The sequence below is a fragment of the Oryzias latipes genome, chromosome 24 (assembly GCF_053564925.1).
Source record: "Oryzias latipes strain Hd-rR chromosome 24, Olatipes_Hd-rR_3.1".
In the NCBI taxonomy this organism is placed as follows: domain Eukaryota; kingdom Metazoa; phylum Chordata; class Actinopteri; order Beloniformes; family Adrianichthyidae; genus Oryzias; species Oryzias latipes.
This window is the reverse complement of record NC_136260.1, coordinates 8,958,676-8,985,575: the sequence shown is the minus strand read 5'-3', so window position 1 is coordinate 8,985,575 and position 26,900 is coordinate 8,958,676. Positions and strand designations below refer to the sequence as shown.

Genomic DNA, 26,900 nt, shown 5'->3' with positions numbered 1-26,900 from the left:
TTGGAGACTGAACAAATTGCTTTAAAAGGAAAAATAGAGCTTTACTTGACTTGTTGGAAGTTTATAATCAAACATTTAAAAATTGAGTTGAAACCAATACTTATTTGGTTTCTATGTACTTTGATTTTTTTTTAATCCTCAGTAAAGAATTTTTTCTTCTTTTTTTCCAGAAAAGCTTGAAAAACCTACTAGTTTGGGGCATTATATTTCATTTATTGTATTTTATTTTACTGCATCTTGTGTATTGTATTCTTTCCAGGCTAATTTGAGCAGTTTTTCTTTTTTTTTAAACTAGAATTTGTAGGATTATTTAATTTGTTTCTGGCATTCCAAAGCACTTTGGTGATGGTTTAAAGTGCTACGGAAATACAGTTCATTTATTTATTCAAAATGTTGGCAACAACATTTTAAGATCAGTCACTGAGGTCACGGCGTGTTCCGCTAGAATAGAAGAATAAAAGGTGGGAGCGACGGTAGGGAGTATGGCAAGGCCAACTATTTTTGTTTTTTTTAATTCTTACCAATGAATTTAGCTTTATCCTCTGGGCTCGATAACCTAGATATTATGCTCCATTAACCACTACTTTGAGTTCATCCAGGGCATAGGAGTAAGCTCTGAGTATTCTTTATCGCATGATTCCTGCCCCACTGTCTTTTCCTGGCCTCCACCTTTCCCTCATCATTTTCCAGCACTTTTGGGTCGTCTGTCACTGGTGATCCCCTGTTGACACTTTTACTGCAAACAGCTGTTCCCACTGTACTCTGCACTAGGCTGAACCCTGCTATGCTCACTTTTCAGCTAAATTGTAGTGTTTGTGCACTGACTAATCTTTTTGTCTTTTTCCCTCTCTCTTTTTTCCTTCACACACACTCCTTTTGATTTGCTATCCGCACATTCCTCCTGCATGGTGTTGTCACCTTTTGTTTTGTCATCTCATGGCATGAATAATGGCACATGGCATTGGCTACACTTGATTTCTCATGGCTCAATTCTCTGTGTGCTCGGCTTGTATTTCTGCCCCTCTTTTTTTTTAATTCTTCCTTTTTTATTTTTATTTCTCCTATAATCTTCTGTCTTTCTTTTCACCTTCACTTCTCACCCACCAGTCTATTTTCATGTTCCCTCTCTCCTTCTCCTCCTCATCATCACTTTCATCTATCCCCCCCTCCCTCGACTCCATCTCCGAGTTTGACCGCGGGCTTTCAGACATCTCTGAAGATGACGATGGTATTGGCGGCGCGGAAACGCCTCACGTGCTGTGGGCCCTTCCCTCCAACACCCTCTCCTTTTTCTCAGATCAGCAGCCGGCTGATCTTGGACACCTCGCTCAGAGTCCTTCATCCCCCCACCCAGCCACCTCTTCTAACACATGCGCTTCAGAGCTCCTGAAATTTGAGGAGGCCTGCAAAGTTGAAACCAGAAAAGCAGCTGCAAATTGGCAGGGGTGGCCCTATCTGAAGGGAGTGGTTAAATGTGCCTCTTTTATCTTGTCTTTTCTCAGTGTTTTGGGAAGGAACGGAAGCAGGTGTTTGCCCACAAAGCTCCGTTCAGGATTAACCAAGAAACTGATCATTCTGTCTCCTGCTTTGTGGCAGCAGCTGTGGCCACCAGCTGCAACACTAGCTAAAATGTCAGGGACCAAATGTACGTTTCTAAACATGGGTACTTCTAAAATACGCCAACTTTTTAGGGGTTTTGCTTCTAAGTGGAGCAATTTTGTTGGTTTTCTGACCAAATATTTCACTCCGGCACTCACTAAATTCTTTGCTGCTCTTCCTTCACACTTGACACAACTGGGTTTGCCCCCAGTTTCATCAGCCCCCTCAGCCATCTCCTCCTTCGCTTCCATCTCTTCTCTCTCCGCTACATCTCGTGCCTCTCTTCATTCTCTGACCGCCTTTTCCTGTTCTAACCTCACCGCATCTCTGCAACGCTTTCTCCTCAACCCCTCCCCTCTCTTCCTCCCCTGCCTCCTAGTGCTCTTCCTCCTCGCCGTGATGCTGACAGCAAGCCAGTCTCTGGTCTTAGCCCTGATTTTAGCCACGCCCCTCGGTCTGACTCTGTGTTATTTCGAGAACGCCATGTCCAGTAAAAGAAAAGGAATGCTGCCGGTGACGGCTGATGGCCAGTCTGACAAGCATGGAGCCTCACCTTTGACCCCTCCTCACATCAGGCACCACGCAGATGCAACCTGGATGCAGGAGATGTGCGACCCCGCAGCATAAATCCACACTCGTTCAATTTAATCGTTCAATTTCTTTATCGTAATTAATTTTGTCACCTGTGACATATTTGTATATCCTTTCTTCTGTGTTAGCGTTAGAATAAAGAAGATTGATATTTAGAAGAAAATAAGTAATATGAAGTTAGAATAACGCTTTATTGTTAACATTTGTAAGATATATTTAAAATGGAACATTTCGTATTATTAGTTGAGCATCTCACGCTGCTTTTAGAAGGCATCTTTTATGTTTGCGCTGTATATTAGCGCACTACATTGGGTTTAATAAGTCATTTATAGACATGCTAATTCCTTTTTACCTGACTTTCACATCTTCTCTTCATGCAAAGTTGTGCCACACAGGTTAAGCTTCTCATAAAGAAATCCCGGTTAACACCAGAGATTGATGTACAGAAAAGTACATTCTTAAACACAGGTGGAAAGCCTAAAAAATAGCTGCAAATAGGTAAAGTTTATAGGTAAAGATTATATGTTTATAGATAAACATGCAAAATTTAATTAAATTAGCTGCCAAGTTGCTATTAAGATGTGGAAGTGAATCTTGACTGACTCAGTCCTTTTGGAAAATTGGAAAGCAGACGTTTGTGCAAACTTGCTGCACCAGTTCCAGCTCTGTCGGGAGCAATTAGCTAAAATAAGAGAATATTGTGAGTGGTTTAATTAGTTCTAGCAACAACAATCATGCTAAATGAAGCACTTCTGCCAAAATACATGTATTTTATTATTACTTACTACTCGCGGCGTTCTTCTAAACTGAGTGGAAACATCTGGTTTCAACTATTGCAACCCCATCAAATACATGGTAGTTTAATGATATTGCATTTGAACATATTTATTCATAAATATCAGGGATAAAATCATATATTAAGCTCCTACCAAGTTAAGTTCATACCTGAGAAAATCTAATCTTATAGAAATATTGTATCTATACCCCCAATCCTGACTGAGCTTTAGATTTCTTGTCATTTTTAATAGTGCGGTTTTTTTTATTTCATCTGAGCTGTTCATGAAAAGAAATTTTTTTTAAATCAGAAATATTTGTCCACGGCTGAAAAAACGTCATTATAGGAGCTGGTTCTCCACTATCTTAACTTAATTGGCCAAAGGCAACAAGATTAATGAGGCTTCCCAACACTGAAGTTACTGGAGAGGAACCTTCCCGTTATCCATGCCATTGTTCTTTTTCTTCATTCCTCCATCCTTTTATTCTGACTCCCATCACCCTGACTACCACTTTCAAGGTCAAAGAGGCGGACTTGAGCCCCGTTAAAGTGGAAGCCATGCCCTCCCAGGTTTGTGGGGCCTGTCCTTACCCAGCATGCTTTACAGATTGAAGTTAACTTCAATGTTGGAGAATTGTAGCTGAGTTGTTAAGGTTTGCAGTAAATAGTTTCATGGTTTCAGCATCTTCTTGTTTGTACTAAGTGGGAATTTTGCCAAGGATTCACGTGTTTCACCTCCTGTGTGGGTTTTAATCTGAGTAGAACAGTAGTTTAGTCTCTCCTCGAGGATCTTCTTGCATAGAAAAAGATGTGGAAATCCTTTTCCAACTTAAGCACTCTCTCAGGTTCATACACTTATTCCTCAGCTAAGCGTCTACTGGTCTGTCAATCCTTTTCATTGCTTGTGTTGGTTGGTTTGATGGTTGAAGCTGCCCTAATACGATCACATCAAGCTCATTTGGAATGATTATCCATAAAAAATCACATGTATTCAAATGAACAAACTGAGGAATACTTTCATTTGTATTGGCGTGCTGATAATAACAGTTGTTCTCTTAAGGGCAAGTTCATCCAGATTTTACATTAATTTATAGGTTTTTAACTTTTTAATTTCTACATTTTCAGCTCCTGTCAGTTAATTCATGCTCATGTTTCCTGAAAGTGTATTTGGGTTGATGTGCATGCCTGTTGTGGTGCATTGAATCCTTAAAAGTGTGTGCATGTGTTGACATGGGTACAAACACCATAAACATTTCATTTCGGAGTGATCATTACCCAAAGTGCAGTTTGTGCTCGTACCCATCTCCCTATCCTGATTGGTTGGGGACATGTTGATTCACAAATCTTTATAAGGATTTATTTTTCATTTCTTTAGGTTATTTTTTGCATTTGTTATGGTTTTAATTTCCTAATTTTTCTTTATTTATGTCTGCCTTCCAGAGCCAAATGAGAGTGCATGGGGACAATATTTATGTGAGGCACAGTAATTTAATGTTGGAGGTTTGTACTGGCGCCGTCTGATGGTTGAAATTAAACGTTTCTTACTCTGATGCCATCAGAACTACCAGCTCCTCTGTACTGTACTGTACAGATTGCTGCCCTCTCGCACTCTCAGGCTCTGCGTGCATGATTCTGTTTATTCTTCTGTTTTTATGCTTATTGATGACTTTTATTTTTTAATGTTGTGTTCATTTGCTTGATTTTCAAAAAGCAGCTGTTCTTGTTTGAATACATTCGACTAATGCAAATTCAAATGGATCCAATGGCCTTTAAATTAGATAGTTCTGTAAATGACTACGGTAGATCCATAAAGCTTTTAACCTCTCCGTCTGCCCCTTATCCCCTTTTTGCAGAACTGCAGACAGCAAGAGCACAAAAAAGGTGGAGAGTAGATGGGAGAATAAATGCGCCCTAATCATGAAGTGATTAAACTTGTGTTTATATGAACCAGTACAACACTAGAGCCCTTTTGCATAACCTCAATCTGTATTTTATGATTGGAATTAGCATTATTCAGTAAACAGAGTTGAACCGCTCAAATAAATAAAGAGTAGGGAGTCAAGAGTGGTAACTCCTTTGCAAGATGATACTAAGGCTGAAGTTGGTTTTTGAAAGCCAAATTTCAACCTCAACTGGACACATTTACCAGAGAAAAGCTTGAAAACTGTCAGGTTTAGGTATGTTCTCAATGGCTGCTTTGTGAAAATGAAAGTTAGTGTTGGTAAGTGCATGCTCTGTGCATTATGAATGCTGATATTTTTGTTTGGAAGGGGGGGGGTCACACTGATTATTGCCAGGAGGAGGTATCTAACGTGACTAACTCAGCCTGCCTAACCCACACAAGGAGCTGCGTTTGACTTTTTTTTTTTGGTGATTGTCTGTCACTTTTCCAAGAGGTGTGGTTTGATTGTATAACATACTAAAACACCTGGGTGTGCAATGTGGAGCCGATGGGGGGGGGGGCCTTGTTCGCATGAAGCTGGTTTACTTTACTACTGAAAAGTATTTAATGGATTAAATATACCTTTAAATCAACCTGTTTACCTTTTGGACCAATGCATATCTAATAAATAAAGAACAACAAGCATAATAAAAAAAAAACAATAAAAGCCCTGACAGGAATATGTCTACAGCTAAAAAGAAGAAGAACAATACTAGAGTTGATGGGATGTGAATACAGAACAAAACATGACAATCGGCTCCATGTTGTGCAGTCTGCCTGCAGTTTCTGACCTCATTCAAGTGGAAAATCCTGAACAAGATGGAGGGCGCTGTTTCACTGAAGCCTTTTGCTACACATTTATGGCTCCCAGCAGCACAGAATTGAAATCACAAGAAATGCCAAATGAATGCAGCTTTTCTTTCAGCTTGAAAAAAAGGGCTTTTGTGAAGCACAGTCTCCATCCTGTTTCCCTCCAGATTGACAGGCGAATGTTTATTTGAAGAATGCCCTTCCTCCTCATCCTTCTCTCCTTTTGTCGTGCCTCCTTCCTCTCCCTGTTCCATTTCATTTTTCTGTTGTTTTTTGTTTCATTTTCCATCATTTCTATTTGCCTCCGTTTTTTTATACGTTCTCCTTGGTTGTGTTTTCTTTATTAAACCTGTAACATTTTTGCCATTTCTTTGCGTCTGTCCTTTCCTTAATTCTTCCTTCTCTTCTGTCCCTCCCGTCTTCCTCACCACATCATACTTTTCCAACCCCTCTCATTCTGCTTGCTCCTTTACCCAATCCCCATTCTTCCCCACCTCCCCAATTAGGACCATGATAAGACCCAAGAAGAGGTTCTGAAACACCAAGCTAGCATTAGCCAGCTCAAACGCTCCTTTATGGAGGCGCCACCCCCCTCTCCTCCCCAGCCCAGCCAGTGGGAGAAACGTCTCACCTCCTCTCCTGCTTCAACGATACGCATTCAGCAGCAACAAGTGGTACGTCTGCCTGGATGTTTTTCAGTCCACAAGACACAATAGCTGGTGTTTTGTCCACGCCAATGGAATGAAGAGAATGTATGTTTCATGCTGAAACGATAATCAATTAAACGATTTTCTTTACAGGGAAAATCGGACTCCTCTGCATTTGATTATTTTAAAGCTTTTTTCTTTTAAGGTTTAATGCTTTCTTTTTTCTTTATTTGATGTAATGGAGGCTCTTTTCAAGCTTTAAGTACCAAACTATTGAAAGTAAAATATAAAAGTCTGTGTTCTGATCTGCATGTGTTAATGTTTTATCTGAACCATTTTAAGGTTAAATCAAGATATAATCTTTACAATCAACTTATTAAGTTATTTCTGCTTGAATCAAAATCAAGCAGCAATCCAGTTTATTGCAAAAAAAAGTCCAATTTAATTACCAAAACCACAAATAGAGACTTTTTCCCCTCAAAATTTAGATCATAAGTTTAGTATAAATGATTTGTGATCTTTGAAAGCTTCTGTTTAGTTTCTGGAGAGAAAACCTAAATTCTCAGTGTAAGAGAACTTTATCAGTGGAGGAAACTCTGTGGTTGAATGTGTCTGTTTTGCACTCGTCTCTCCTGATAACGCTCACACCGCGGGTCTGATTTCCACAGTGTTAGCCGTGTTGTTCCTGTGTTTACCTGCAAAGAGTAACCGCTCTTCTCCTTTGTTTTCCTTTCCTCGCTTTTGTTCCGTTTTTACCCCGTGCATCTGTGTGTGCGACGCTGTAGAGTCTGGAAGAGGAGATAGCTTCTGTGCTTCTCAGCAGACACGCTGGCCTTTCAGCTTCTGAAGCTTCCTGCAGTATCCCTGACCTGACACTAGATGCTGCTGTAACCACAAGCTCTGCTGCTACTCCTGAGCCACTAGAGCTTCTTCTTTCCATACCTCCCACACTCTCTTCCACTGAGGTGCTTCAGCTGCTGCTGAACATTTAGGAGTCCGTTTGCTTGTAATTCCAAACCCTTTCTTCATGGTAAAACGTTGTGGTTTTTTCTGCTCTTAGTCCATAAGCTTAAAAGTGAAGTGACTTGCCAGATGTTTCCCATAATGCCTGCTGCAAATGATGCATGAGAGGTGTTAAATTATTATTCAGTTTTTGCATCCTAAGTAACTTGTTATGCAGTTCATGTACTAACAGGTGGCATGAGGTTTGCCGGATCATTTTTAATCGCTGCATTCTGTGTGAAAGAACGGCAGCAGTGCTTCCCTCCAAAAGAAATGGGGAGCCATGTAATGCGCTCATTCTGTGCCATTACAATGGAGCTTTTAATGATGTCTCTAAAAGGCTCTGCTGACTTCAACGCCGTCTTTTCTTTTGCCTTTTGTGTGGGTGAAGATGAGCTTTTTCTTTTATTGATGGGATATTCTCATCAATCCGTCTGTTGTTTCCTGCAGCCTCCTCTCATCTTTTACCTCTTTGCCTGCTGCAGTGACCTCTAACTGTGTGGAAATTGACTTGACGGTGCATGAAAAACACTCCAGCAGGCAGGGGCCAATACTAATACTGATTGTGTTTCTGTTGGTGTGTGACTGTTAACGCCACGGTTACCTCTCCGCCATGCAGGTCAGCGTGCCGCAAATGGAAACTGCTTCAGCCGATAACGCCATCTCTGATACCAAAGAGCCTGCAAAGGTGGTGTTAACACCCTTTAATAGCTCATCCGCCCTCCATAACCCATCACTTCCTTCATGTCTTTGTTTCTGTCAGCTTGATGTTTTGTCTTCCTACTTTGCTCCATTTCTACACGTCATTTTGTTAAAACTATGTTCCAATGTTGCTTTTGTATTTTTAATCTGGTTACAGTTTTTGTTCAATGATCATGTTCTGCTTGTTTTCTTTTTGTTTTTTTATCCCATGTGTTTGTTGTGTATGTGTATGTGTGGTTTCCTACCATGTCTGCTCATTGTGTATGCATGCCTGTGTGTGTGTGTAGACAACAGAAGTTGAAATCGAGGAAACTGTTGTCATCCAGGAGGTTTCCAAAGCAACCAAAGCTGGCAATGTGACAGTTACGAGCAACTCTCCTGTTGGCCCGCCTGCGGAGCAGGAAAGCAGCGAGCAGAAAGTGAGATCTGATGAAGAAGTGGTTGTAGTGGAAGAAGAAAACCAGACAAGGCAGGAGAGCGTTTCATCCGAGAGCGAGAGTGAGGAAGAGGCAGAGTACCACCCAAATGTTACCACATCTATCTCTAACACACAAATACCTGAGGAGAAGGAAGAGGAGGACAAGCTGGAGGAAGAGGTGGAAAAGGTGGAGCCGGAAGTTCTGGCTGCACCTGCACCTTCCCTTCCAGCTGAGATCAGCCAGCCCGCAGAGGAAACCCCTCAAGAAGAGGAGGAGCCCAGGAAGGAAACGGAGGAGGGAATGAAGGACGAAGTGGAGGAAAAACAAGACGATCCAGAAACGGAGGAAAGCACAGATGATCCAATGTTGACACCTGATGAAACTCCAAAGAGTTTTGTCCCACCTGAAGTAGAGGAGGAGGAGCAGGAGGAACCTAAAGTGAACGGCGAGGCCTCGGCGGTTGACGCAGAACCCCGGCCGCATGGTATTTGTTGCTCTGAGGTAAAGTCTCCTCTGGGTGGACTGCAGAGCTTTCCTGGGGTCTGGTCCTTCCTCTGAGCTGTAGAATCTCCCGCCTTTTCCCTGCTGCTTTCCACGACGCCATTTCCCTTCCTGCTTGTGTACACATTTAAGCCCCATGTACATTCTCACACTCATGGTTATCCAGAGACAACCTGATAAAAAAACAAACACGGAGCTCCTCTAGAAGTACAGAAAAAGTATTTGATCACAGGTGTGTTGGTGTCTGTAAAATCCTTTAGTGTCAAATCTTCATCCAAACATCGCTTGTTTGTCAACCATCATCACACATCAAGGTTATTTCCTGTGAGGTGGTGTGTTGCTGCTTTCTCCTTCACATGGTGTCTGTGTGTTGTGAAGTTAATGGGGCCTAAGTTGGAAATGCATGATGCGTCTTCTGCTTTGCAAGATAGTTTTTTTCTTCGTTTTTTGTTTTTTTTATTTTTTTTTTACCTGTGTGTGTGTTTGCTTCTGTGCCCTTTTTGTGTTTGGCAGTGATGCTTTGCTTCATATTTATGGGAATCTGCATTGTTCCCCATTGGAAATGCCACCCACTCATCTAAATGTCATCTTGTTTACATTTCAATAGCTGTTTTGTTTGCTCAGTCATTTGAGTCCAGCTGGTTTTATCAGCTCATGTTTTATGCATGTTTATGCTCTGTTGCTGTTTTGAGTTTCACGTTGATGCCAAAGAATTTTCCGTAGTTTCAAAGCTGCAGTAGCTCTTTTTGCCGTTTCCCTGCAACTCGTAGACGGACCTTTGCTTCTCTTGCATGGTGTTGCTCGGGTTTTGGAACTCGTCTGCATGGATGTCGCCGCATGCCATTTTTATACGGCTCCAGCTGCAGCTGCCTGGCTCTAAATCACCTCATTTTGGTTCATGTGGATCAAAGGTCATTATGGCTGAGGTTCAAAATAACGAATCAAATTGAATTAATCTTTACAAAAAAAGCTATTTGTCAAATCCTTGGATTTATGTAAATTTAAAGTATTTAAAAATTTTCAGACTACAGACTGCTTCTCTTGTTAGTAATTCCTGTAAAAACTCATCACTTTTTAAAATAAAGGGCCTCTTTTATTTAGGTTAAATCAAAATTGGTTTTGGCTAGACCCTTGACCAAATTGTATATTTAAAAGATTTGTGTTGAATTGGAAAAAGAATCAATTTGTGTACTGTAATTAAATGGAATTGATAGTTTTGTCCTGTCGTTGTTTGTAACATGGATAAAACTTGAACTATAAGAGTCAAAATTCAGTTCCGTTAGAGGTGATTTACCGTCAAAGCAAGCTCAAAATAGAAGTTTTTGTCTCCAAAGTCATCTCAGATTTCATGTGTTAACGTATTTTTCCTTCCTCCTCGCTCTCGTCTCTCCTCCCTCCCCAGCTGCCCGTGGTAAAGACAGAAATGGTGACTATCTCTGACACGTTTGCAGCCCAGAAAACTGAGATAGCCACAAAAGAAGTGCCCATTGTACACACAGAAACCAAGACCATCACATACGAGGCTGCACAGGTGCGCAACTTAGATCCACAGGAAGTCTTCATCTCTGTCTGCATTTCATTTCTCTTTATTTTTGACCCAATTATGCAGAATTTACCTGATCGAAAACCGACATTTTGGATTCCAAAATGCTTTCTTTTTACCAGCAGTGCATGGTGCCAGCACTCCCTCCTGTTTCTCAATCATTATATTTATAAATGTGTTTTTTTGCTGTTCAGTTGGATGGAAACGGTGAGGGAGAACCTGGAGTGTTGATGACTGCTCAGACCATCACCTCTGAGTCTTTGTGTACGACCACAACTACACACATCACCAAGGTACAGTGACTTTTATAGTAAACCGCTGCCACAATTTAACATCTTAATATTTCATCTCTTCTGCCTTTGGATATTTTTACACAACAGATTCTTGTTTTTTGTTTAAAAACAGTTTTAAGCCCCTTTTCTTTAAGAACTTTGATTTGAATCACCAGCATGTTCATAAAGTTGCGAAATAACTAAATAGCATGTGATGCGAGTCGTCATGTTTCCCGCTTTGTTTCAGACATTAAAGGGCGGTCTTTCCGAGACGAGGATTGAGAAACGCATCGTCATCACCGGAGACTGTGACATCGATCACGACCAGGTTTGTGTTCAGACTAAATTATAGCAAAAAGACTCTTTTGATACTTATTCACTGTAGTTTTGCCCAGTTTGCTCTCTTAGATTAAACAAAAAAACAATAACGGAGAATTGGCTTTCTGTAGTTTCTGAAATCAGAAGAAAAAAGAAAAGTCTGGTGACATGTCCACCATGTTGCTCACAGTCTGAATGACCAGTATTTTCAAATTTGCATGTCGAAACGATCTCCTAACCCTTTTTTTTTATCATAAATCTGAAATTCTTTTTTTCTATTTACAAACACTCATCTAGTTAATTTATTTCACATTTCATGTTTTTTACCAAAACAAAACATAAAAATGTAGATTTCTTTTATTTAAACTTGGGCCAGTGTCGCGTTCTGTTTTTGTATTTAGTAGATCTTCTTTCCTATTAAGTACATCTATTATTAGCCACACTGGTCTGTTTCTCAGCCTGCATTGTTACAAAATTAGAAACGAAAAACTCCTGTGATTCCTAAACACACTCTGATCTGCAGCAGAACTGATGAAATAAATTCAAAAACATGCTCAATGTTTTAAATAGATGAGTGACTATATCTTGTTTATCATATTTCTTTTAACTTTTGCCACAGACAAACAAACGTTTGCAGATTAAAAATGCATGTTGCCACCCCAGACATAATGTTACCTGTTTTCTGTTTAGTTTTGCATGAACTTATTTTGTTTTTTTAATTTCTTGTCTGATTTGTTTTACACAAATTCCGATTTGTGTTGCACTGTTGAATATGTTTTCCCTGAGCTGAAGCCATTTTACTGACAGTCATGCTGTTTGATGTACTGTAAGCAAAAAAGCAACAAAAAAAAGTAAAATGGCTCACTAACAGTATATATATCCAGCATTTTTACCATTTTTCAGTTCTGCTTCTTATTTCAAATTTTTTCGGTTAACTCCATCTTCCCCTTCCCTCCGCTCCCCTCCCTTCCCTCGTCTGCCTGCCGTGCTCGGTGCTGCCACTCTGTGGTCACCCCTGGGTACTGCAGGCATTGGCACAGGCCATTAAGGAGGCCAAAGAGCAACATCCTGACATGTCTGTTACCAGAGTGGTGGTTCATAAAGAAACTGAACTGGCTGAGGAAGAGGATTGACTGATCTCAGGTAACAGTAGTGATGCTTGTTATCGTCAACACTTGAAGGAGTTTAATTCATTAAGGCAAAAAGTTTAAACCAGAGAAATGAAGTGAATAAGCTTATGTGGGTAGACGAGTTTTGAATGAAAGTGTGACTGGAGTACAAAGGAAACATCATTAAAGGGAATCCTCACAGCGCCTCTGGCTGTTTCCCTTTTTTCCTCCCCAGAGTTGAAAGGCCCATCGTGACGGTTTCATCTTTCCACACTACACAATCTTTGTCACTCTACAACAACCCAACATGACTGACAGCAGGGGAGAGGAGGAAGAGCGGCCCTGGAGGGGGCGGTTTAGTGGGACTGAGGTTGTCACTTTTTCATCCCAGATGGCCTTTCTCACAAGTCTGTGGTGCATTTTAGTCCCTTACTGCAAAATCAAAAAAAAGATACAAACTTTTGTTGGTGTCTGAGGGAAAATAACAACCACTCTACATTTGTTTACTTTTTGTTTTGTTTTTTTTGAAAGAAAAAGAGGGAAAATGACTGGGACATATAGAGTTAATGCCATTTTTTTTTGCAGTTATTTCAAGATAACCTAATACATTTCAGCTCCCTTGTCATTTTTTTAGTCAGTTCATTGTGATTTCTTCATTTTTCACAAAACCATCACTCACTTATCCGAAGAAATCCTCAATATTGTAATAAATAGTCAAAAAATAACTTTTTAATATCTATACAGACAAGATGTTTAATTTAAAAATTGCAGTAAAAAAGTATCTGTTTGATTTAATTTTTGTTTTTTATGTTTCTAATTTTTTTTCTATATTTGTCGTTCATCTACATTCCTTGTTTGTGACCCGCTGACCAGCTATTATCTGTGCTCACCTTTGACACAAATCTACACGAGGGGACTTTGTACATTCACAGTAGATGAGAATGAATAAGGATTTTATTAGGGCATTTTTAAGAGACTGACATGAATTTGAACTGAAAATGAGCAGACTTTAGCGCCGGTGTTTACTACTCTGAAAGCAGCATTTCCCTTGATAAACATCCTGCTTCTACGGCCCCTCCACTATGTTACTGTAAACATCCTCAGAGATTGGGAACAGCAAACATGCAACTGGGAGAAAAGCCCTTTAAACTGGAACATAATTGGGAGAGCAACCTTTGAAATTGAAAAAACAGAAAAAAGGAATATGAAGCCACGTCAACCTCAACGGAAATGAGGTTTAACCACTGCTTCTTTTAAAGGAAATATTAAAAACTACCAGAGTTACCAAAATAAAAGCAGTTCTTATGTAATTTGTCACTAACTGCAGCTTGTTTGTTGTGATAGTTCAGCACTGACCGCAGCCCGGTTTCTTTCTCATCCCTGATATCCCACCATCAACGCTTCTTAGAGGCAGTTATAATCAATTTAGAATAAATCACATGACAGAAAAACACGAGCACGCATAGATAGGAAGCTGCCACGCTGACTGGTTTAAGAGTGTATAGACGAGATAATTCCAACTTGTGTAGTAGTAAGTCATCTGAATTGACCTTGGCTGTGTTGTGACTGTTTTACTGCAACCAAATATTCTGCTGCATTGGTTCTGTATGTAACGTTCAGGTGCTCGTCTCATTACTGTATCTGTCACTACGTCACACATGACTCTGAAATGCAGCCTATAGGGAAACATCCTACAGGATTTCCCCTTAAAGCTTAAAATGGGTTGTTTTGGGGGGTTTCTTTTTTCATTTTTTGGTGTTCTTTAAAAAAAACTTAAAACAGTAGCGAAGCAAATGGTAACGGTTTTAATAGCAGAAGAATATTTCTTACTTCACTTTTCTGGATTAACTTACTGCCTCTTCTGCTCGATCCTTTTCAGATATTCTCAAAAAGTCAAAAACGTGTATTTTTATAGGTGAGAGGATACATCATTTTAAAATTGGGATGATTTATAACCTGATTGTTCTCATTTTTATTAAATGTAGTGAAAGTCAACGAGCTTCTCATTTTACACAAAACTTCTATGCAGCTAAATGACATTCAATGAGGAGGAAGCTTTAAATTTAAACAAAAAAGGATTCTCAACACTAGGCAGCTTCAAACAAAATTGTATTAAATAATACAGCAGCCACATTCATAGATTCCTTTTTTCTTTTCTTTTGTGAAGCCAAGTTAGTTGTTGGAAGGTAAATTCTGTTTTGCCTCATGCTTATTTGTAATGTTGTTACCGGTACTGTGATTTTGAAAATGAAGAAAAACTTCTGCAAATCAGCATTTCTGCCACGTTTTCCAGTGTCTGTGACACAGCGTTCAGGCTTCTCTGCACTGTTAGGCAGTCGTTGGAACTCTGCAGCAGCTTGGTGGAGTTTTTCTGAAACTTTTCATTAGATCATCCCAAGAAAAATCAGACAGACGTTTTTTTTAAGTAACCTTTATTTAAAAAAAAATCAAATCAGCATATTTAGATGGAAAACCATGACGGATGATTCAATGCCAGTTTATCTGAGGACTATCAGGGAGCTCAATATCGTCAGTGGTTTGACTCCAGCTTTAGCAGAGTTTTGTTCAAATTGGAACTGGAAAAAACAAACTTCTAAGACTTGCTGGCTTATTTCATACTTTAAAGAGAAAGCAACACAATTTTGTACTTTATATAACAATAAAAAGAACTCAAAAATGCAGTTTATAAAGACTGAAAGTTCATAACAAGTAACAGGTTTGGGGAAAACCCGCCAGCTGCCGCGTTGCTCTTAGTTTGCCAACTCTTGAATTCTGCTCGGATTTTTGTTTTAGCAGCTTCATTGTCTTGTTCCTCCACATGCAGCCACTCCTGCTCCCTGTGTAACACTGTTGAAATAAAGGATTGTTATCCAAAGATCATCTCCTCTGTTTTCTTTTTCACACATTCAAGTGTAGAAATTGTTTTACATCCTGACCCTTGCTTTCTCTGTATGTTCCAGTCCCTTTGGGCTGTTTAAGCAAGAAATGATTTTATGTTTGGACCATAGTGACATCTGTTGTAAATATTTCCTTTATCGTCTTTGAGCCATGTCAGCTGTTTGAATGACAACCAAAACTCCTCCTGCGATGTGCACTTCGGTTCACCTGCCTGTGGATGGCATCTTGTTGCCATGGAAACGCAGCGAGCTCAGCCTCAGCTGTGGATGAAGAAGAGCAAGATTAGTAAACGGCTAGAATGAACAGAGACACAGCACCTTGAGGCTGTCCAATATTTCAGTCTTGACATTAAAACCTAAGAAACATCTTGAAGCAGCAAGAGCAGAAGAGCTTTCTGCTGTTTTTCTGGTTTAACATTTTCATATTTATTTACAGCCTAATAACTTATTTAAGAGATGGGCATTCTAGTTATTCAAATTCATGTAACTTTCATCTTTTAAACCTCACAATCAACATTGAATTTTAGTAGCATGCTTTGTCATGCAATAATAATCAGATAATTAATTGATTTGCTCAATGCTCTGCAGATCTAACTTGTAGGAAGTCTTTAACTCCTTTTAAGAGCATTTTTTTCCTGTTTTGTTAAAGAACCACTCATGAAAATTGGGTTTTTGGTGTTTTTTTAACATGTTCTTGTGACATTTTTGTGACTATAGAGGACATCTGTTAAGGAAATTGATTACATCCTTGTGAATCAGGAGCAGAAGAAACAATGTCGCTTGAAAAAGAGCTTACCAGTATTGGTTACATAGAAAATTCGCTGGGCGGACCACAAGCTCTCTGCCCCACTCCATTCTGATGCATCCACTTGCAGAAGAATAGATCCAATAATGTCTTCATTTTCCTCATCTGAGCTGTCATTTGCTTCACATGCACGGCTGAATAGCTCTAATGTTGCTCTCTATTTTTCTTGCACTGGTAATGTTAGGTTGGGGGTGTGAGGGGTTGTAGCGGGAGAGAGTGTAAATGGAGAGCTATGCAAAAACGATTTCTTAAAAAAAATGTTACCTAAAAACGACTTGGTCATAACAAAAAGACCACTTGGAACACTTTTACAACAGATCAAAAGATGATCAGTGTGGGACTTGAGGCCTTTTGTTTGTTTCCTAATAAAAAACTACTTTTCCTCCCGCAACTTTAATTTAATTATTTCTCTTTATTCTTTGAAAACTACCTCAATAAATTTAGCTATTCACCTAATTTTACAGGTTTGAATGTTTTTCTGCAGAAGCTCACATACTAGCTTTCAAGGCTGCTTTTTTTTTTCAATTTTAAATCCAGTTGTCACTTTGTTCGTGTTGAAGAAGTAGATGTATTGAAAAACCAAAGTATTGCGGCTTTATTACTTTAGTTAAGGTCAGATGTTTTATATACTGGCATGAAAAGCCTGCGAGCATTAAATGCATTAAATTCAATGAAATGAGCCGCAGAGAACCTTTTATAAAAGTAAACTACTTCACATTTAGGGGTGACATATTCATTAAAAATAAAGAATTTCAAAATAAAAGACCATGACAGTGACAGAAAACAGTAAAGAGAGCTGTAGAAATACCCAACATTTGTACTTTGTTATTTTTTGACAGATTGGTTATGTTCCACAAAAAAGTGGAGAAAAATTGACCTCTGGATGTCACTGACGGTGTGTGTGTTTTCTGTCATGATAAAGGAAGGAGGTCAGGTTCACCCGCCACACCAACGTTGTGATGATACAGATAAAAGAAAGCCTTTGGTTTTTTTTTTGCTTAGTTTTTCATGCATCAGGTTGCTAACAAAACCTGCAGCTGCTCTCCATCGGCCACAATCGCTTTAACACAAAACAAAGTCGTGTTACTAATTTAAATCTTTTTTATATTCAAGTTTTGATTGGATACGTAAAGTCTGAATGCCAAACTTAAAGGGTTTTTCACAACAACCCAAACAGTCTTTGCAGCCTTTTATATTCAGGATGAAATGGCATCGCTTCTGTGTGAAACAGTAAGCATGAATTCAGGAGGTTGGTACAGAGCTGGGAAAGGTTTACTTAAGATGCAGAAATCATTTTTATAGTGGTGGTTGGGGGTCGTTGTACACTTACTCTGCAATCAAAAGCTATTATACACAAATTTGGATTGTGAAGTACAGATAAAATTGTGTAAAAAATTAGCTGTGTTCCTCCAGAAATGTGTTTTCCTTTTAATCAGATTATTTCTAACTGAATGAAGCTGGGGCTGGAACAGTCAGATGTGATTACAGGCTGAGGCTCACCTTGTCTGAGTTTCCAGCTGAGGTAGATGATCAGTTGCAGCAGCAGCAGAGAGACGGACAGGAACAGCAGGACACCGACCAGACAAACGAACGTGTCCTGCTGCTGGTCTGACAGCATAACTGTCTGTCGCAGGAGCAGAGCCAGATCAGCCCAGGGGCCACTCAGTGCCTCCATGCTGAATCTGCGGGACAACAGGAGCATGTTGGAGCCATAACAATCACAATCTGACAGTCAATCCAAATATACCAGCTGTCAAACCATAAACCTAAATTTGCAGCACTGCAGTCACTTTTTCCATCAAACTGAGCTGAGTGTTGTTGTTTTTTATTCTATTCTTCAGATTTATATGTTTGCTGAAACTCAATTTAAATAACTGATGGACTGAGTAAAATACAATCTCTTATTATCTACTTTATAATGGACTGTTTACTAAGTATGTATATGTTTGTTGCAAATAAAAAGCAGAATTTAACAAGAATATCGTAACCAATGACCCAATCTTGGGGTACAACCTACAACTTTTCTCATAATTTTGATTAGAAATAGTGAAGCTGTATTAAACTCCGTCTTTTACTTACATTTTTTTTAAGTTGCAGTCTTTAGACAACAAAAAATAATGTGTTTGGGATTAGGAAAGCATCAATCTGCATTTCAATCAACTCCTGCCAACATCTGTTGAGCGTTTTGTTCCCCCTCTGCCCTCTCTGCTGGTGCAAAAGATACAAAAATGGTGCAGAAATGACGACCAAATAAATCTAAAACACATTTATTATTAACTTCTTTAACTCTTAGATGTCTGTTTTAGACTGATCTCCAATTTTTCCAATTCGGTTTTTATATTTGTCTTTTTCTGCATTCATTTTTAATACGTCAAAAATATATAAAAGCAAAAGAAAACATCAATAAGCTGCTGTTTGAATTCTCTTTAACGATTAAAAACGATTGTGAAGGTGCATTGTGCAGATAAACCGCACACTGCGTGCTAAACAGAAAGTACAACACGAGCTCCTAATAGTGCAGCCAACTGAATAATCACCACTAACTGATAATTGAGCCTCAAGAGAAAAAAAATGAAAAGAGGAGGATAGGCACCCTCATAACTTCATGGACCTGAGGCATTTTCTTTTAAATACTAATTTTTAAAGTCCTCTGATAATTATATTTCTATAAAGATGTCAAAAATAACAGTAACTTTAAATGTCCCTTTTTAGTGTTGGTGGTTGTGTCTTGAAAGTGTTGGTTTCACATATGTGAAATTGCCGTTTGGACCTTACAAGTGCTCTTATGTCCTGATTTAAAATTACACCTTACACAGGAAAACAAGCAGCTACATACCAAGATCTGGCAGTGAAAACTGAACAGAAGTTCTGTGCATGTGCCAAAAATAGGTAAATAACAAAAAAAAGAAGCTTTAATGAGTAAATGTTAAACTTCATGTGTAAGGATCCACTTACATATTTCAGGTTTCCCCCTCTCGTAGCTCCTGATGTGGAAATCCTCAGCAGCCAAAGCAAAGGTCAATGTTTTCCTATCGGTGTTTGTGAGCTAAGAAAGGTTATCTATGGATTCAAAGGAAGTCAAGGGAAACGGATCATGCTTTCAGGTGTTTTCCTTTCCTCTTCTTTTGCCTCTTTGTCTCTTTGGTTTCTGTTTTCTGCCGTTGCTGAGAAATCACTCGAGCTGACGATGTGAACTTTGTTCTGTTTCAACGGTCAAACCTTGTGATTAGTAAGAAGATTAGCCCCACTGAAGAGATCAGAGTATGTTTTTGTTCAACATAGGAGTGGATGAGCGTCCCTGATACAGGAGGATGAAGAAAGTTTTGGTTTTATCTCCTTTGACTATGTATGCAAGTTGAATAAAAAGTGTTCAGTGGGTTTTAATGAATAAAACTGACACCTTTAAACTTACAAAGGCTTAAAAAATGCTTTTAACCTCACAATGACGGATATTTAGGATGCTGACTTCAGTCTAATTTTACAGATTAGTTTGTTGTATTTCACTTAAAAGACCAAATGAAGAAAAACACAAGTATAGTATATTATGAGTATGGTCAAACCAGGTGCTGCAGATGCAGATTGTTGAAATTATTAGTATTTATTAGTCTTCAAACAGATGTGCAGGCAACAGATGAAAAGTTCATTTTCCTTTTGAAGCTCTTAACTACATGTTTCAGGGGCTAAAATGTTTTTCTTGCTCTCAAATTCTTGTTTAACTGAAGAAAAAAGGCTACATGGAAATTTACAAAATTATATTACTGGAAGAAAATTGCAACTGAAAGAACAATTTTTCAAATTGTTCAAAATTGAGCTTATCAGCCAAAATAAGGCTAAAACCAGATTTAAAAGAAGAAGCTTTTATTTATTTATTTTCTCAGGACACTTTTTCTTTCCTAAATTTAAAGTAAAAAAAAGAGCACTGAATGCAGCAGTTCCTTTTATGACCACTGGAGGCTGGTTTCAGAAGGGAGCAACAAGCCCAGGTTCACGCCATAAACAAACTCAGTCAGTCCGGTTTTGAAAACTTTTTCAAAGTTTATTGATCATTGAAATAACATTTAAAAAAAATTATTTCCAGAGTTTTTGCACAATGAGGGGGTTTGTCTTTTGATTGGCAGGTGAGTGGACCCATGGGTGGGCTCTCACTTTTTTCACACATAGTGAGATACTGAGAATAAATAAAACAACATACAATTAAATATTCCTGTTTGTGTGTATTTTATTTCACCTTATAAATCCATAAAAAACAAGTTAAAGAAATCCTGTTTATTTATACTTTGATCTAATCACTTCTGAATGAGACTCATTGGTAAAGTCATTGCTTTTCAGTTTCACATAAACTGGAACTGTGGTGTTTTAAAAATAGAAACGATGCTATGAAAATAAATAGACATTGATGGAGGAAGACAATTGATCTGACTTGAAAGAAAAAAAAATCTGGAAAGACCTAATTCTACATTTTTTTTTTTTTTTTTTGCTGCAGTTCCTGATGTGAGTGTAAAGCGTTGTTTCTTTAACAATTGTTGTACTATGAAATAATATATTATTACCTGTAGCGATTAACAGGAAGCTGTTCTGACTCTTTAAGATTACTCAACAAAGCAGAACGTTTTCATTTCAGCTCCAGAGGTCTTTACTTATTGAACACAAGGCCAATTATTGAAGCTGTTTTAGTTTGATAGGATTTGCTGGTTAATTAAGTGAAGCCACCACAAAGATCAATAAGGTCCATTTGCTGTCTCTTTATCTACTTGATGAGAAGGTGGTGGGCTCATTTTCAAAGAAGTCTGTCTAGGTGCTCTTGCCCTCTTCAGGGTGATATAAAAACTCACATAAAGAAATGTGTCTTTTTTCCTTTTTTTTGTTTTAGTAAAATAGCGTCAATAACAGACTCTTTGACTCTGCTTATGGTGGTTTGTAGGTTTCCCTTATAACTGCTTCATGTTTCTTTTGACACAGGACAAATTAAAGAAGGCATGGGAGAGATTCAGTTGTTCAGTTTGATAAAGAGAGTTTATGAGAAGAGGATGTTCTGTGCAGCTGGAAGTCTGTGGAATTGGGTTCCTAAGACCCGAATGACCCAAAAGAAAACCATACTGATGGATATATTTACTCTAGTTCAGGACAAAATATTTGTTCTTTACTGAACTTGTATATATCTACTGAACAAGTGACTCTTTCAGCTTGTTTTGTCCCCCCCCCCCCCCCCCCCCTTTAGATGTTATTCTGCTGCCTGTTATCGAGGGAAAATAGCCCTATACAGAAAGAAAAATGCAAAAAGAGAAAAGAAGCCATGACATTTATATTTTGGATGATAAATCCCAGATCAAAATAGAAACAGATGGAAAGCTGTTAAAGGAGAGTGTGTTGACAGTGATGTGGGGGGTTCACTTCAGCTTAAATATTCACACCAGCATACACTCCAGCTAAATGCAATTTTGCATGGGGGGGTGGGAGTGTTTATGTGTCATCAGTGTTTATGAAATGATATTTCAGCAATTTTGCAGGGAGATTAAAACCTGAGTGGAAGTTGAGTCTCACAGGCAGGTAGAGGATAACTGAAAAGCAAACTAAAAACACCTCCTGTCTGACAGAAACAAGAATTTTAAAATGATGAATATTTGTTGTATAGCTGATTAATATTTTTACTCTAACTTCTTTGTATTCTTGAAAAACGTATTCTTAGAGCTAAATTAAATCTGATGTGTACAGAACCACCATGTGTTTTTGGTGTCTTCCAGCATGCTCTATTGGCATCATTCTGATGGAGGACGATATAAAGAAATTTCAACCTAAAACTGCATTCCTGCGTTTTTTTATTCCAATCATTGTGAATTAGGAGCAGATGAAAAAATGCAGTTTGAAAAAGAGCCCATTTCTGATGTAGGACAAATGCCAGCTGGGCCACAAGTTCTCTGCTCCACTTCATTCTGATGCAACCATTTGCAGACAGATAAATCCATGTATCTCTCTGTTTTCCGAGCTGACATCTGCTCTGTTATTCTTCACCATTTTGTTGCATTGCTAATGTTTGGTGGGATTGTGAAGGGCTGTAAGATATGGGAAGGGCATGTAAACAGACAGCTCTCAGACATGGGTGACACAATGGTTCCACTCGCAACTCAGAGGCAAATTTCTAATAAACTCCTGCCGCTCTTCAGAAACTTTGTACTAGAAAACGGAACAAATTTAAAAAAAAATATTTTGGCTAGATTTGACATAGTTTTAGCTAAAACTATAGAGGCCTTCGAGTTTTCTCATATCTAAATCAAGTACTAAGTAATAATTTAAAAAGACTATGAGCTTTGAATCTGTGATTCTTCCAACACTGCATACAGGGGTTTTAATGGGAGCAGGGCCATGAATCTTTGTCTACCTGTTTGGACACGATTTATGTATTTCATTTCATAATCAAAAGCAATTTTAACAATTTTACATATTTTTTTGGTATTTTTTTTTATTATTTGATATGATCTGCTTGAAAGTTCTCTTTTTGCACATTGAAACAGAGTACATTTCTGTCAAACTCTGTTTTTGTTATTGTCTTTTCTTTTCTTTTTTATCCTGGGTATAGTCAGTCATTATAGATGCTTTTTTTTAAACTGAAATTCTGTCACCAATGAGCACACAGAAAGTTATATTTTGTTAAATGTTAACACCCCACACTAACTGTAAATTTTGATTTAGTAAATATATTTTAGTGTCATACATTTTGACGTGGAAATAGCTGTTGTAGACGGTTTTGGCAAAACACAGACTTGATGACAATCTTCTTAAAGTTGTCGTTTATGAAACCCGAATGTAGACACAGATCCTTAAAGGCTGTGTCACACACCCACTATGTATATTTTGCACAGTTTGATGGAAATTGGTCATACAAGAATATAAGTGGAAAAGTGAAAAGTCTTGGTCTTTAAGTGAGATTTTCACAAACCAACAAGGAAGTACAAATTAACAACGCAAAGACCACATAAATCAACGTAAAACATGAATGTTGCGTGATTATTGCCCTGTTTATATGCAATTTAATAGTGATTTGTGCGCCAATTATGTAATTTACACGTGATATTTGTGCTGTATACACAATATAAAAGTTGTACACGGGCAGTATGTGCGTGAAAAGTCCATTGGATATACATGGAATGGTTGTGTAAAGCTACAAATGTGTGTTTGCAAAAATCATGTACAATTGCGTAAGATTTGCATATAAACTACCTAAAATATGCATAAACTGCGTAATTCTCTACCAACGGAAAATTTTGAAGTGCTCAAGTCTGAATTCACGTAAAAACTTGTCAGCTGAAACTCCTGATGAACATCTGTGCACATCGATGAATGACAAACGCAGGAAACACTTCTGAATGACTTGCATCACGCAGGAACCACGAAAGGCCAAAACTGCATACATGGAAAATGAGCAAAGTGTACGTCGTGGCTGTGTGACACGGCCTTAAGTCCTACACTTGCAATGTGTTGTAAGAAATGATCATTGTAAACTAAGAGGCATTAATTCATTTACTGTATATGCATTTTAGAATACAAATGACTACACATGTTACAAAAAAGCAAAAGGCAATTGTTGCACAACCTTTTTTTGTTTTGAGGGAATTGTTTTAAGGGTTTTACAATGACAATTTTTAGCACCTGTCAGGGAACTGGCGATGAAAAATAGCCTTTGGGCTAATTCTGCCACATTGCAGCAATGCTTTTGATGTGCACTGTCCCTGTGAAATAAAGAAATAAACAAGTTTAAATTAAGATTTTTGCCCACTGACAGGTGCACCTCCTGTAGTGTCTGAAAACCAAAGAAATTAGGCTAATTAATCTTTATTTTTAGTCTTCCTACAGAACATAATACACTACAATACCAGTGAGGATTTTTAAATAACTTTGGCATTCATAGCTCTTACAATAAATAGTCATCTCCCAGCTATAGGGTTGGCAGTTTGATTTCTGACTACCTATGTCACAAATATTTATTAATCCATTTCAATTTGTTTTATGCATCTACTTCCCATTATTGACACTTCAAAGTCTGTGTTTCAAATTCAGCTCATTTTTAAGGTGAAACCTTACCTTTCTGCAACAAACATGCATAAAAAATCTCTCATTAGTCATGAATTTATTCTCAAATTATGACAAACACATTCAGGAACAGATGGGCTGCAGGGAATGAAACGGCTCCTGAAAAGACTCTGAAATAAAGCACAAGACATCACATTTTGGTAAAATCCTGCAAACGTCTCAGAGCTTTGTTTATTGGGTTGATTTATGCGAAAAGCGTTATTAATGTGCTTGTGCATGTACGTCTTAATGTAAGCGATCTTCAAAATAAAAAATCCTCTCCAACTTTATCCTTCTCTCTCTTTGCTCTTCCAGTTGTCATAGCAACCTCTTGGCCTTTTTAGCATAAGTTGCATTTTAGGATGGCTGATGACGCTCATTGCCATAGTTACGCAGGGATTTCTTAAGCAGATCAGCACTTCTGGTCAATGCGTTCATCACTTACTGACAATCAGAGATAAAGAGTTGCTGGAGAAGAGATTCCATACATACTTTGATTGGTATTGATTGACACTTTGGAGAGCCAGGAAAGGAACAAACCACGCTAAATACTACCACCAGGGATATTATCAGTTTATGGCAGAAGGGTTAATTGTGGAAAGCAGCTTTTTTGTGGGAAATTATAAAGAAAAATGCTTTTGGTTATAAATTATTAAACTGTTTGATTGAACTAAACAACGACATTTGTAACAATACACCAAAAATAATGACATTTATGTTTTTTTCTCCATGTTTATTATTGATTTAAAGAAATGCAGCAAGTTTGTAGAAGGAATTATTCTAAATGTCAGCAAGCTTTTGGATGAATTCCAGGTCTCTTCTGTCCAAATGCGAAGAAACAAAAAGATAGTGTTTATTAGTGAACAATCCTCCTGGTGTAATGTCTAAATGGACAGGATTGCAAAACAAGTGAGTTAAAAAAGGACTTCTAAGATCAGAGAATTTTCTTTCTAGGTTTTGTATTTTCTTAAGATAAAGAAGGCATTAAATACATGTTTAATTTTACTGACAACTGAGTATGATTCTCTAATTCTAGCACTGAAGAACTTTGTACTAAAATCTCACATTTATTATTACTTTATCATCAAAATTAGTAGTACTTTAGGAGAAAACTCATTGATCTTGTTTTTTTCTACCTTTTTTGCTCTACACTTCTACTCCTTTTTTAGTTACTTCATCTCAACTTTGCTCTTCTTCTAAAAATAGTTCAGTGGTGGATTTCTACCTCCCTACTTGCATTTTGTGTTATTTTCCTTTAGAGTAAGTAATTAAACCGTTTTTAAACTTCTGTTAATCATTTGATCTAATTCCTTAATAATTTTCTTCAATTACACCAAAACATCTGTTTTCACATCTGAAACTGTACTTTTTGCTTGAAAGGATTCCAGATCTATGAAATTACCCAGGAGTATTTATGTGACACTCTTCTTAAAGAGGAACAAAAGTCACATAATCTGAATGCTAATAGGAGGTTTTCTTTATTACAGATCAGAGCAACAACTGCCAAACTTTTATGAAAGGAGAGGAGGTAATTCCCTCAATTCTTTCTGTCATAAATAAAGTTTGTGTGCAGAGGAAGCCAAGACTTGTCTGTTTGATTCAATTAAAATAGTTTAATAATGTGCATTGAAATTTAATCTTTTCATTTTTACAGAGGCTTATAGCTGTCAGCCCACATACATTTCTCAACTTTCCTAATTTAACATTTGTGAGTCAGCAAAATCCAAATCAGCTCTCATCGTTCCCAGTGGTTGTTCTGAACGGCTGGTAATTCAAATCCTTACTTTTTATTTCTCCTTTGGAAAGTTCTTGCAAAGCAAAATTGACATCAAATGTATTATTTTTTAAAATATGATTATCTTATATCTTTCAAAAGGTATAAACATTCTGCACTTTCACTGTGTCACATTACCAAATTAAGATAAATGGGCACAGCAAACCTGAGACTGGAAGGAAAAGGGTTTAAAAAATAGATGGACCTAGTTGATCTTCACTTGGAAAATGCAATATTGATTCATAAAATTCATTAATCAGTTCTCTTTTAAATGTTACTTGTATTTCAGGCAGTTTATCTCTCTGTTTTTAATGTAGAAATTCATCATTTAGGAAGCAAATTCCATTTTTGTTCAGTTTAAATTGTGAAAACTGTTTTTAATAACCAAATAATTGATTTTATTGACAAATGGACATTTAATAAGACTGTATTACATTTGAAATTGAATTAAATTGTGAAATTTTTAATCTAATTAACTCAGTAATGAGTATGTGATGCCCAGCCCTTTCAATTTGACCACCAGTTAGTTTGGTCGCAAAAAGACATATCAAGTTAGTTGCATTTTGACACATGAAGTCCAGTATGAAGTTTTAATGTAAAGATGTGCTGCATTATTATTAAAATGGGGACTGTATATTTGCTGTCTGTGCCTGAAGCCTTTTTTTCTGCACACAGTTTGCTTTTGCTTCTGTCAGATTCTTGATTTCTGTTCCAGCTTACAGAAAAAGTGAAAATTGTAAAGGAAACATATTCCTGGATTAAAAAAATACAAAAGAAAACTCGATAGAGGAAAACATTTCATTCCTCCCAGCATTCTCACGCTCTAACACAACATGCTGCTCAGTACTCTCTTGATGTTTCTCCTTTTATGTTATTAAAAAAGCAAATCCAAAGTGTCTGAGGTTGGAGAAAGTTGGAATCAAATTCAAATTTCCCAATATCTTATGTAATGAGGAAGAAGTAGAGTAATCAGAGATGAGACCTGCTGCAGAGACTAATGGCAAGTCAAAAAAAAAAAAAAGAAATGCGAAGGGATGGTGGGTGGAAGTGTGAGACAGCGGGAGAAGGAAAAAAAAGTACCAAAGGCGGAGAACAAAAAACCTGCAGAATAATCTGTGGCAACAAATCTC

At 37.8% G+C, this 26,900-nt stretch overlaps 1 protein-coding gene and 1 long non-coding RNA gene across 37 annotated transcripts in view; one reads left to right on the top strand and one right to left on the bottom strand.

Annotated features, from left to right (window-relative positions):
* The window catches only part of epb41l2 (erythrocyte membrane protein band 4.1 like 2), a 46,654-nt gene extending 31,549 nt beyond the window's left edge, over nucleotides 1-15,105 (top strand). For 2 of the 36 annotated variants that reach the window (XM_020714532.3, XM_020714534.3), the window contains exons 15-24: nucleotides 4,406-4,465; nucleotides 6,224-6,391; nucleotides 7,150-7,329; nucleotides 7,986-8,054; nucleotides 8,356-8,988; nucleotides 10,391-10,519; nucleotides 10,726-10,824; nucleotides 11,051-11,131; nucleotides 12,150-12,264; nucleotides 12,466-15,105. In XM_020714532.3, coding sequence (XP_020570191.1) covers nucleotides 4,406-4,465; nucleotides 6,224-6,391; nucleotides 7,150-7,329; nucleotides 7,986-8,054; nucleotides 8,356-8,988; nucleotides 10,391-10,519; nucleotides 10,726-10,824; nucleotides 11,051-11,131; nucleotides 12,150-12,254 — 1,524 coding nt within the window. In that variant the 3' untranslated portion in view covers nucleotides 12,255-12,264; nucleotides 12,466-15,105. Of the gene's footprint in view, nucleotides 1-1,107; nucleotides 3,536-4,405; nucleotides 4,466-6,223; nucleotides 6,392-7,149; nucleotides 7,330-7,985; nucleotides 8,055-8,355; nucleotides 9,221-10,390; nucleotides 10,520-10,725; nucleotides 10,825-11,050; nucleotides 11,132-12,149; nucleotides 12,265-12,465 lie in introns of those variants that run through there. The other 34 variants (XM_011491894.4, XM_078942857.1, XM_078942863.1 and 31 more) reach the window with 30 other exon arrangements.
* On the bottom strand, nucleotides 14,996-19,113 carry LOC101161693 (uncharacterized). Its single transcript, XR_002293170.3, has 4 exons — nucleotides 18,888-19,113; nucleotides 17,433-17,614; nucleotides 15,340-15,388; nucleotides 14,996-15,077 (listed from the first exon to the last, which is right to left on the bottom strand). It is a non-coding gene; the product is annotated as an uncharacterized LOC101161693 (long non-coding RNA).
* Nucleotides 19,114-26,900: the final 7,787 nt, after the last annotated feature.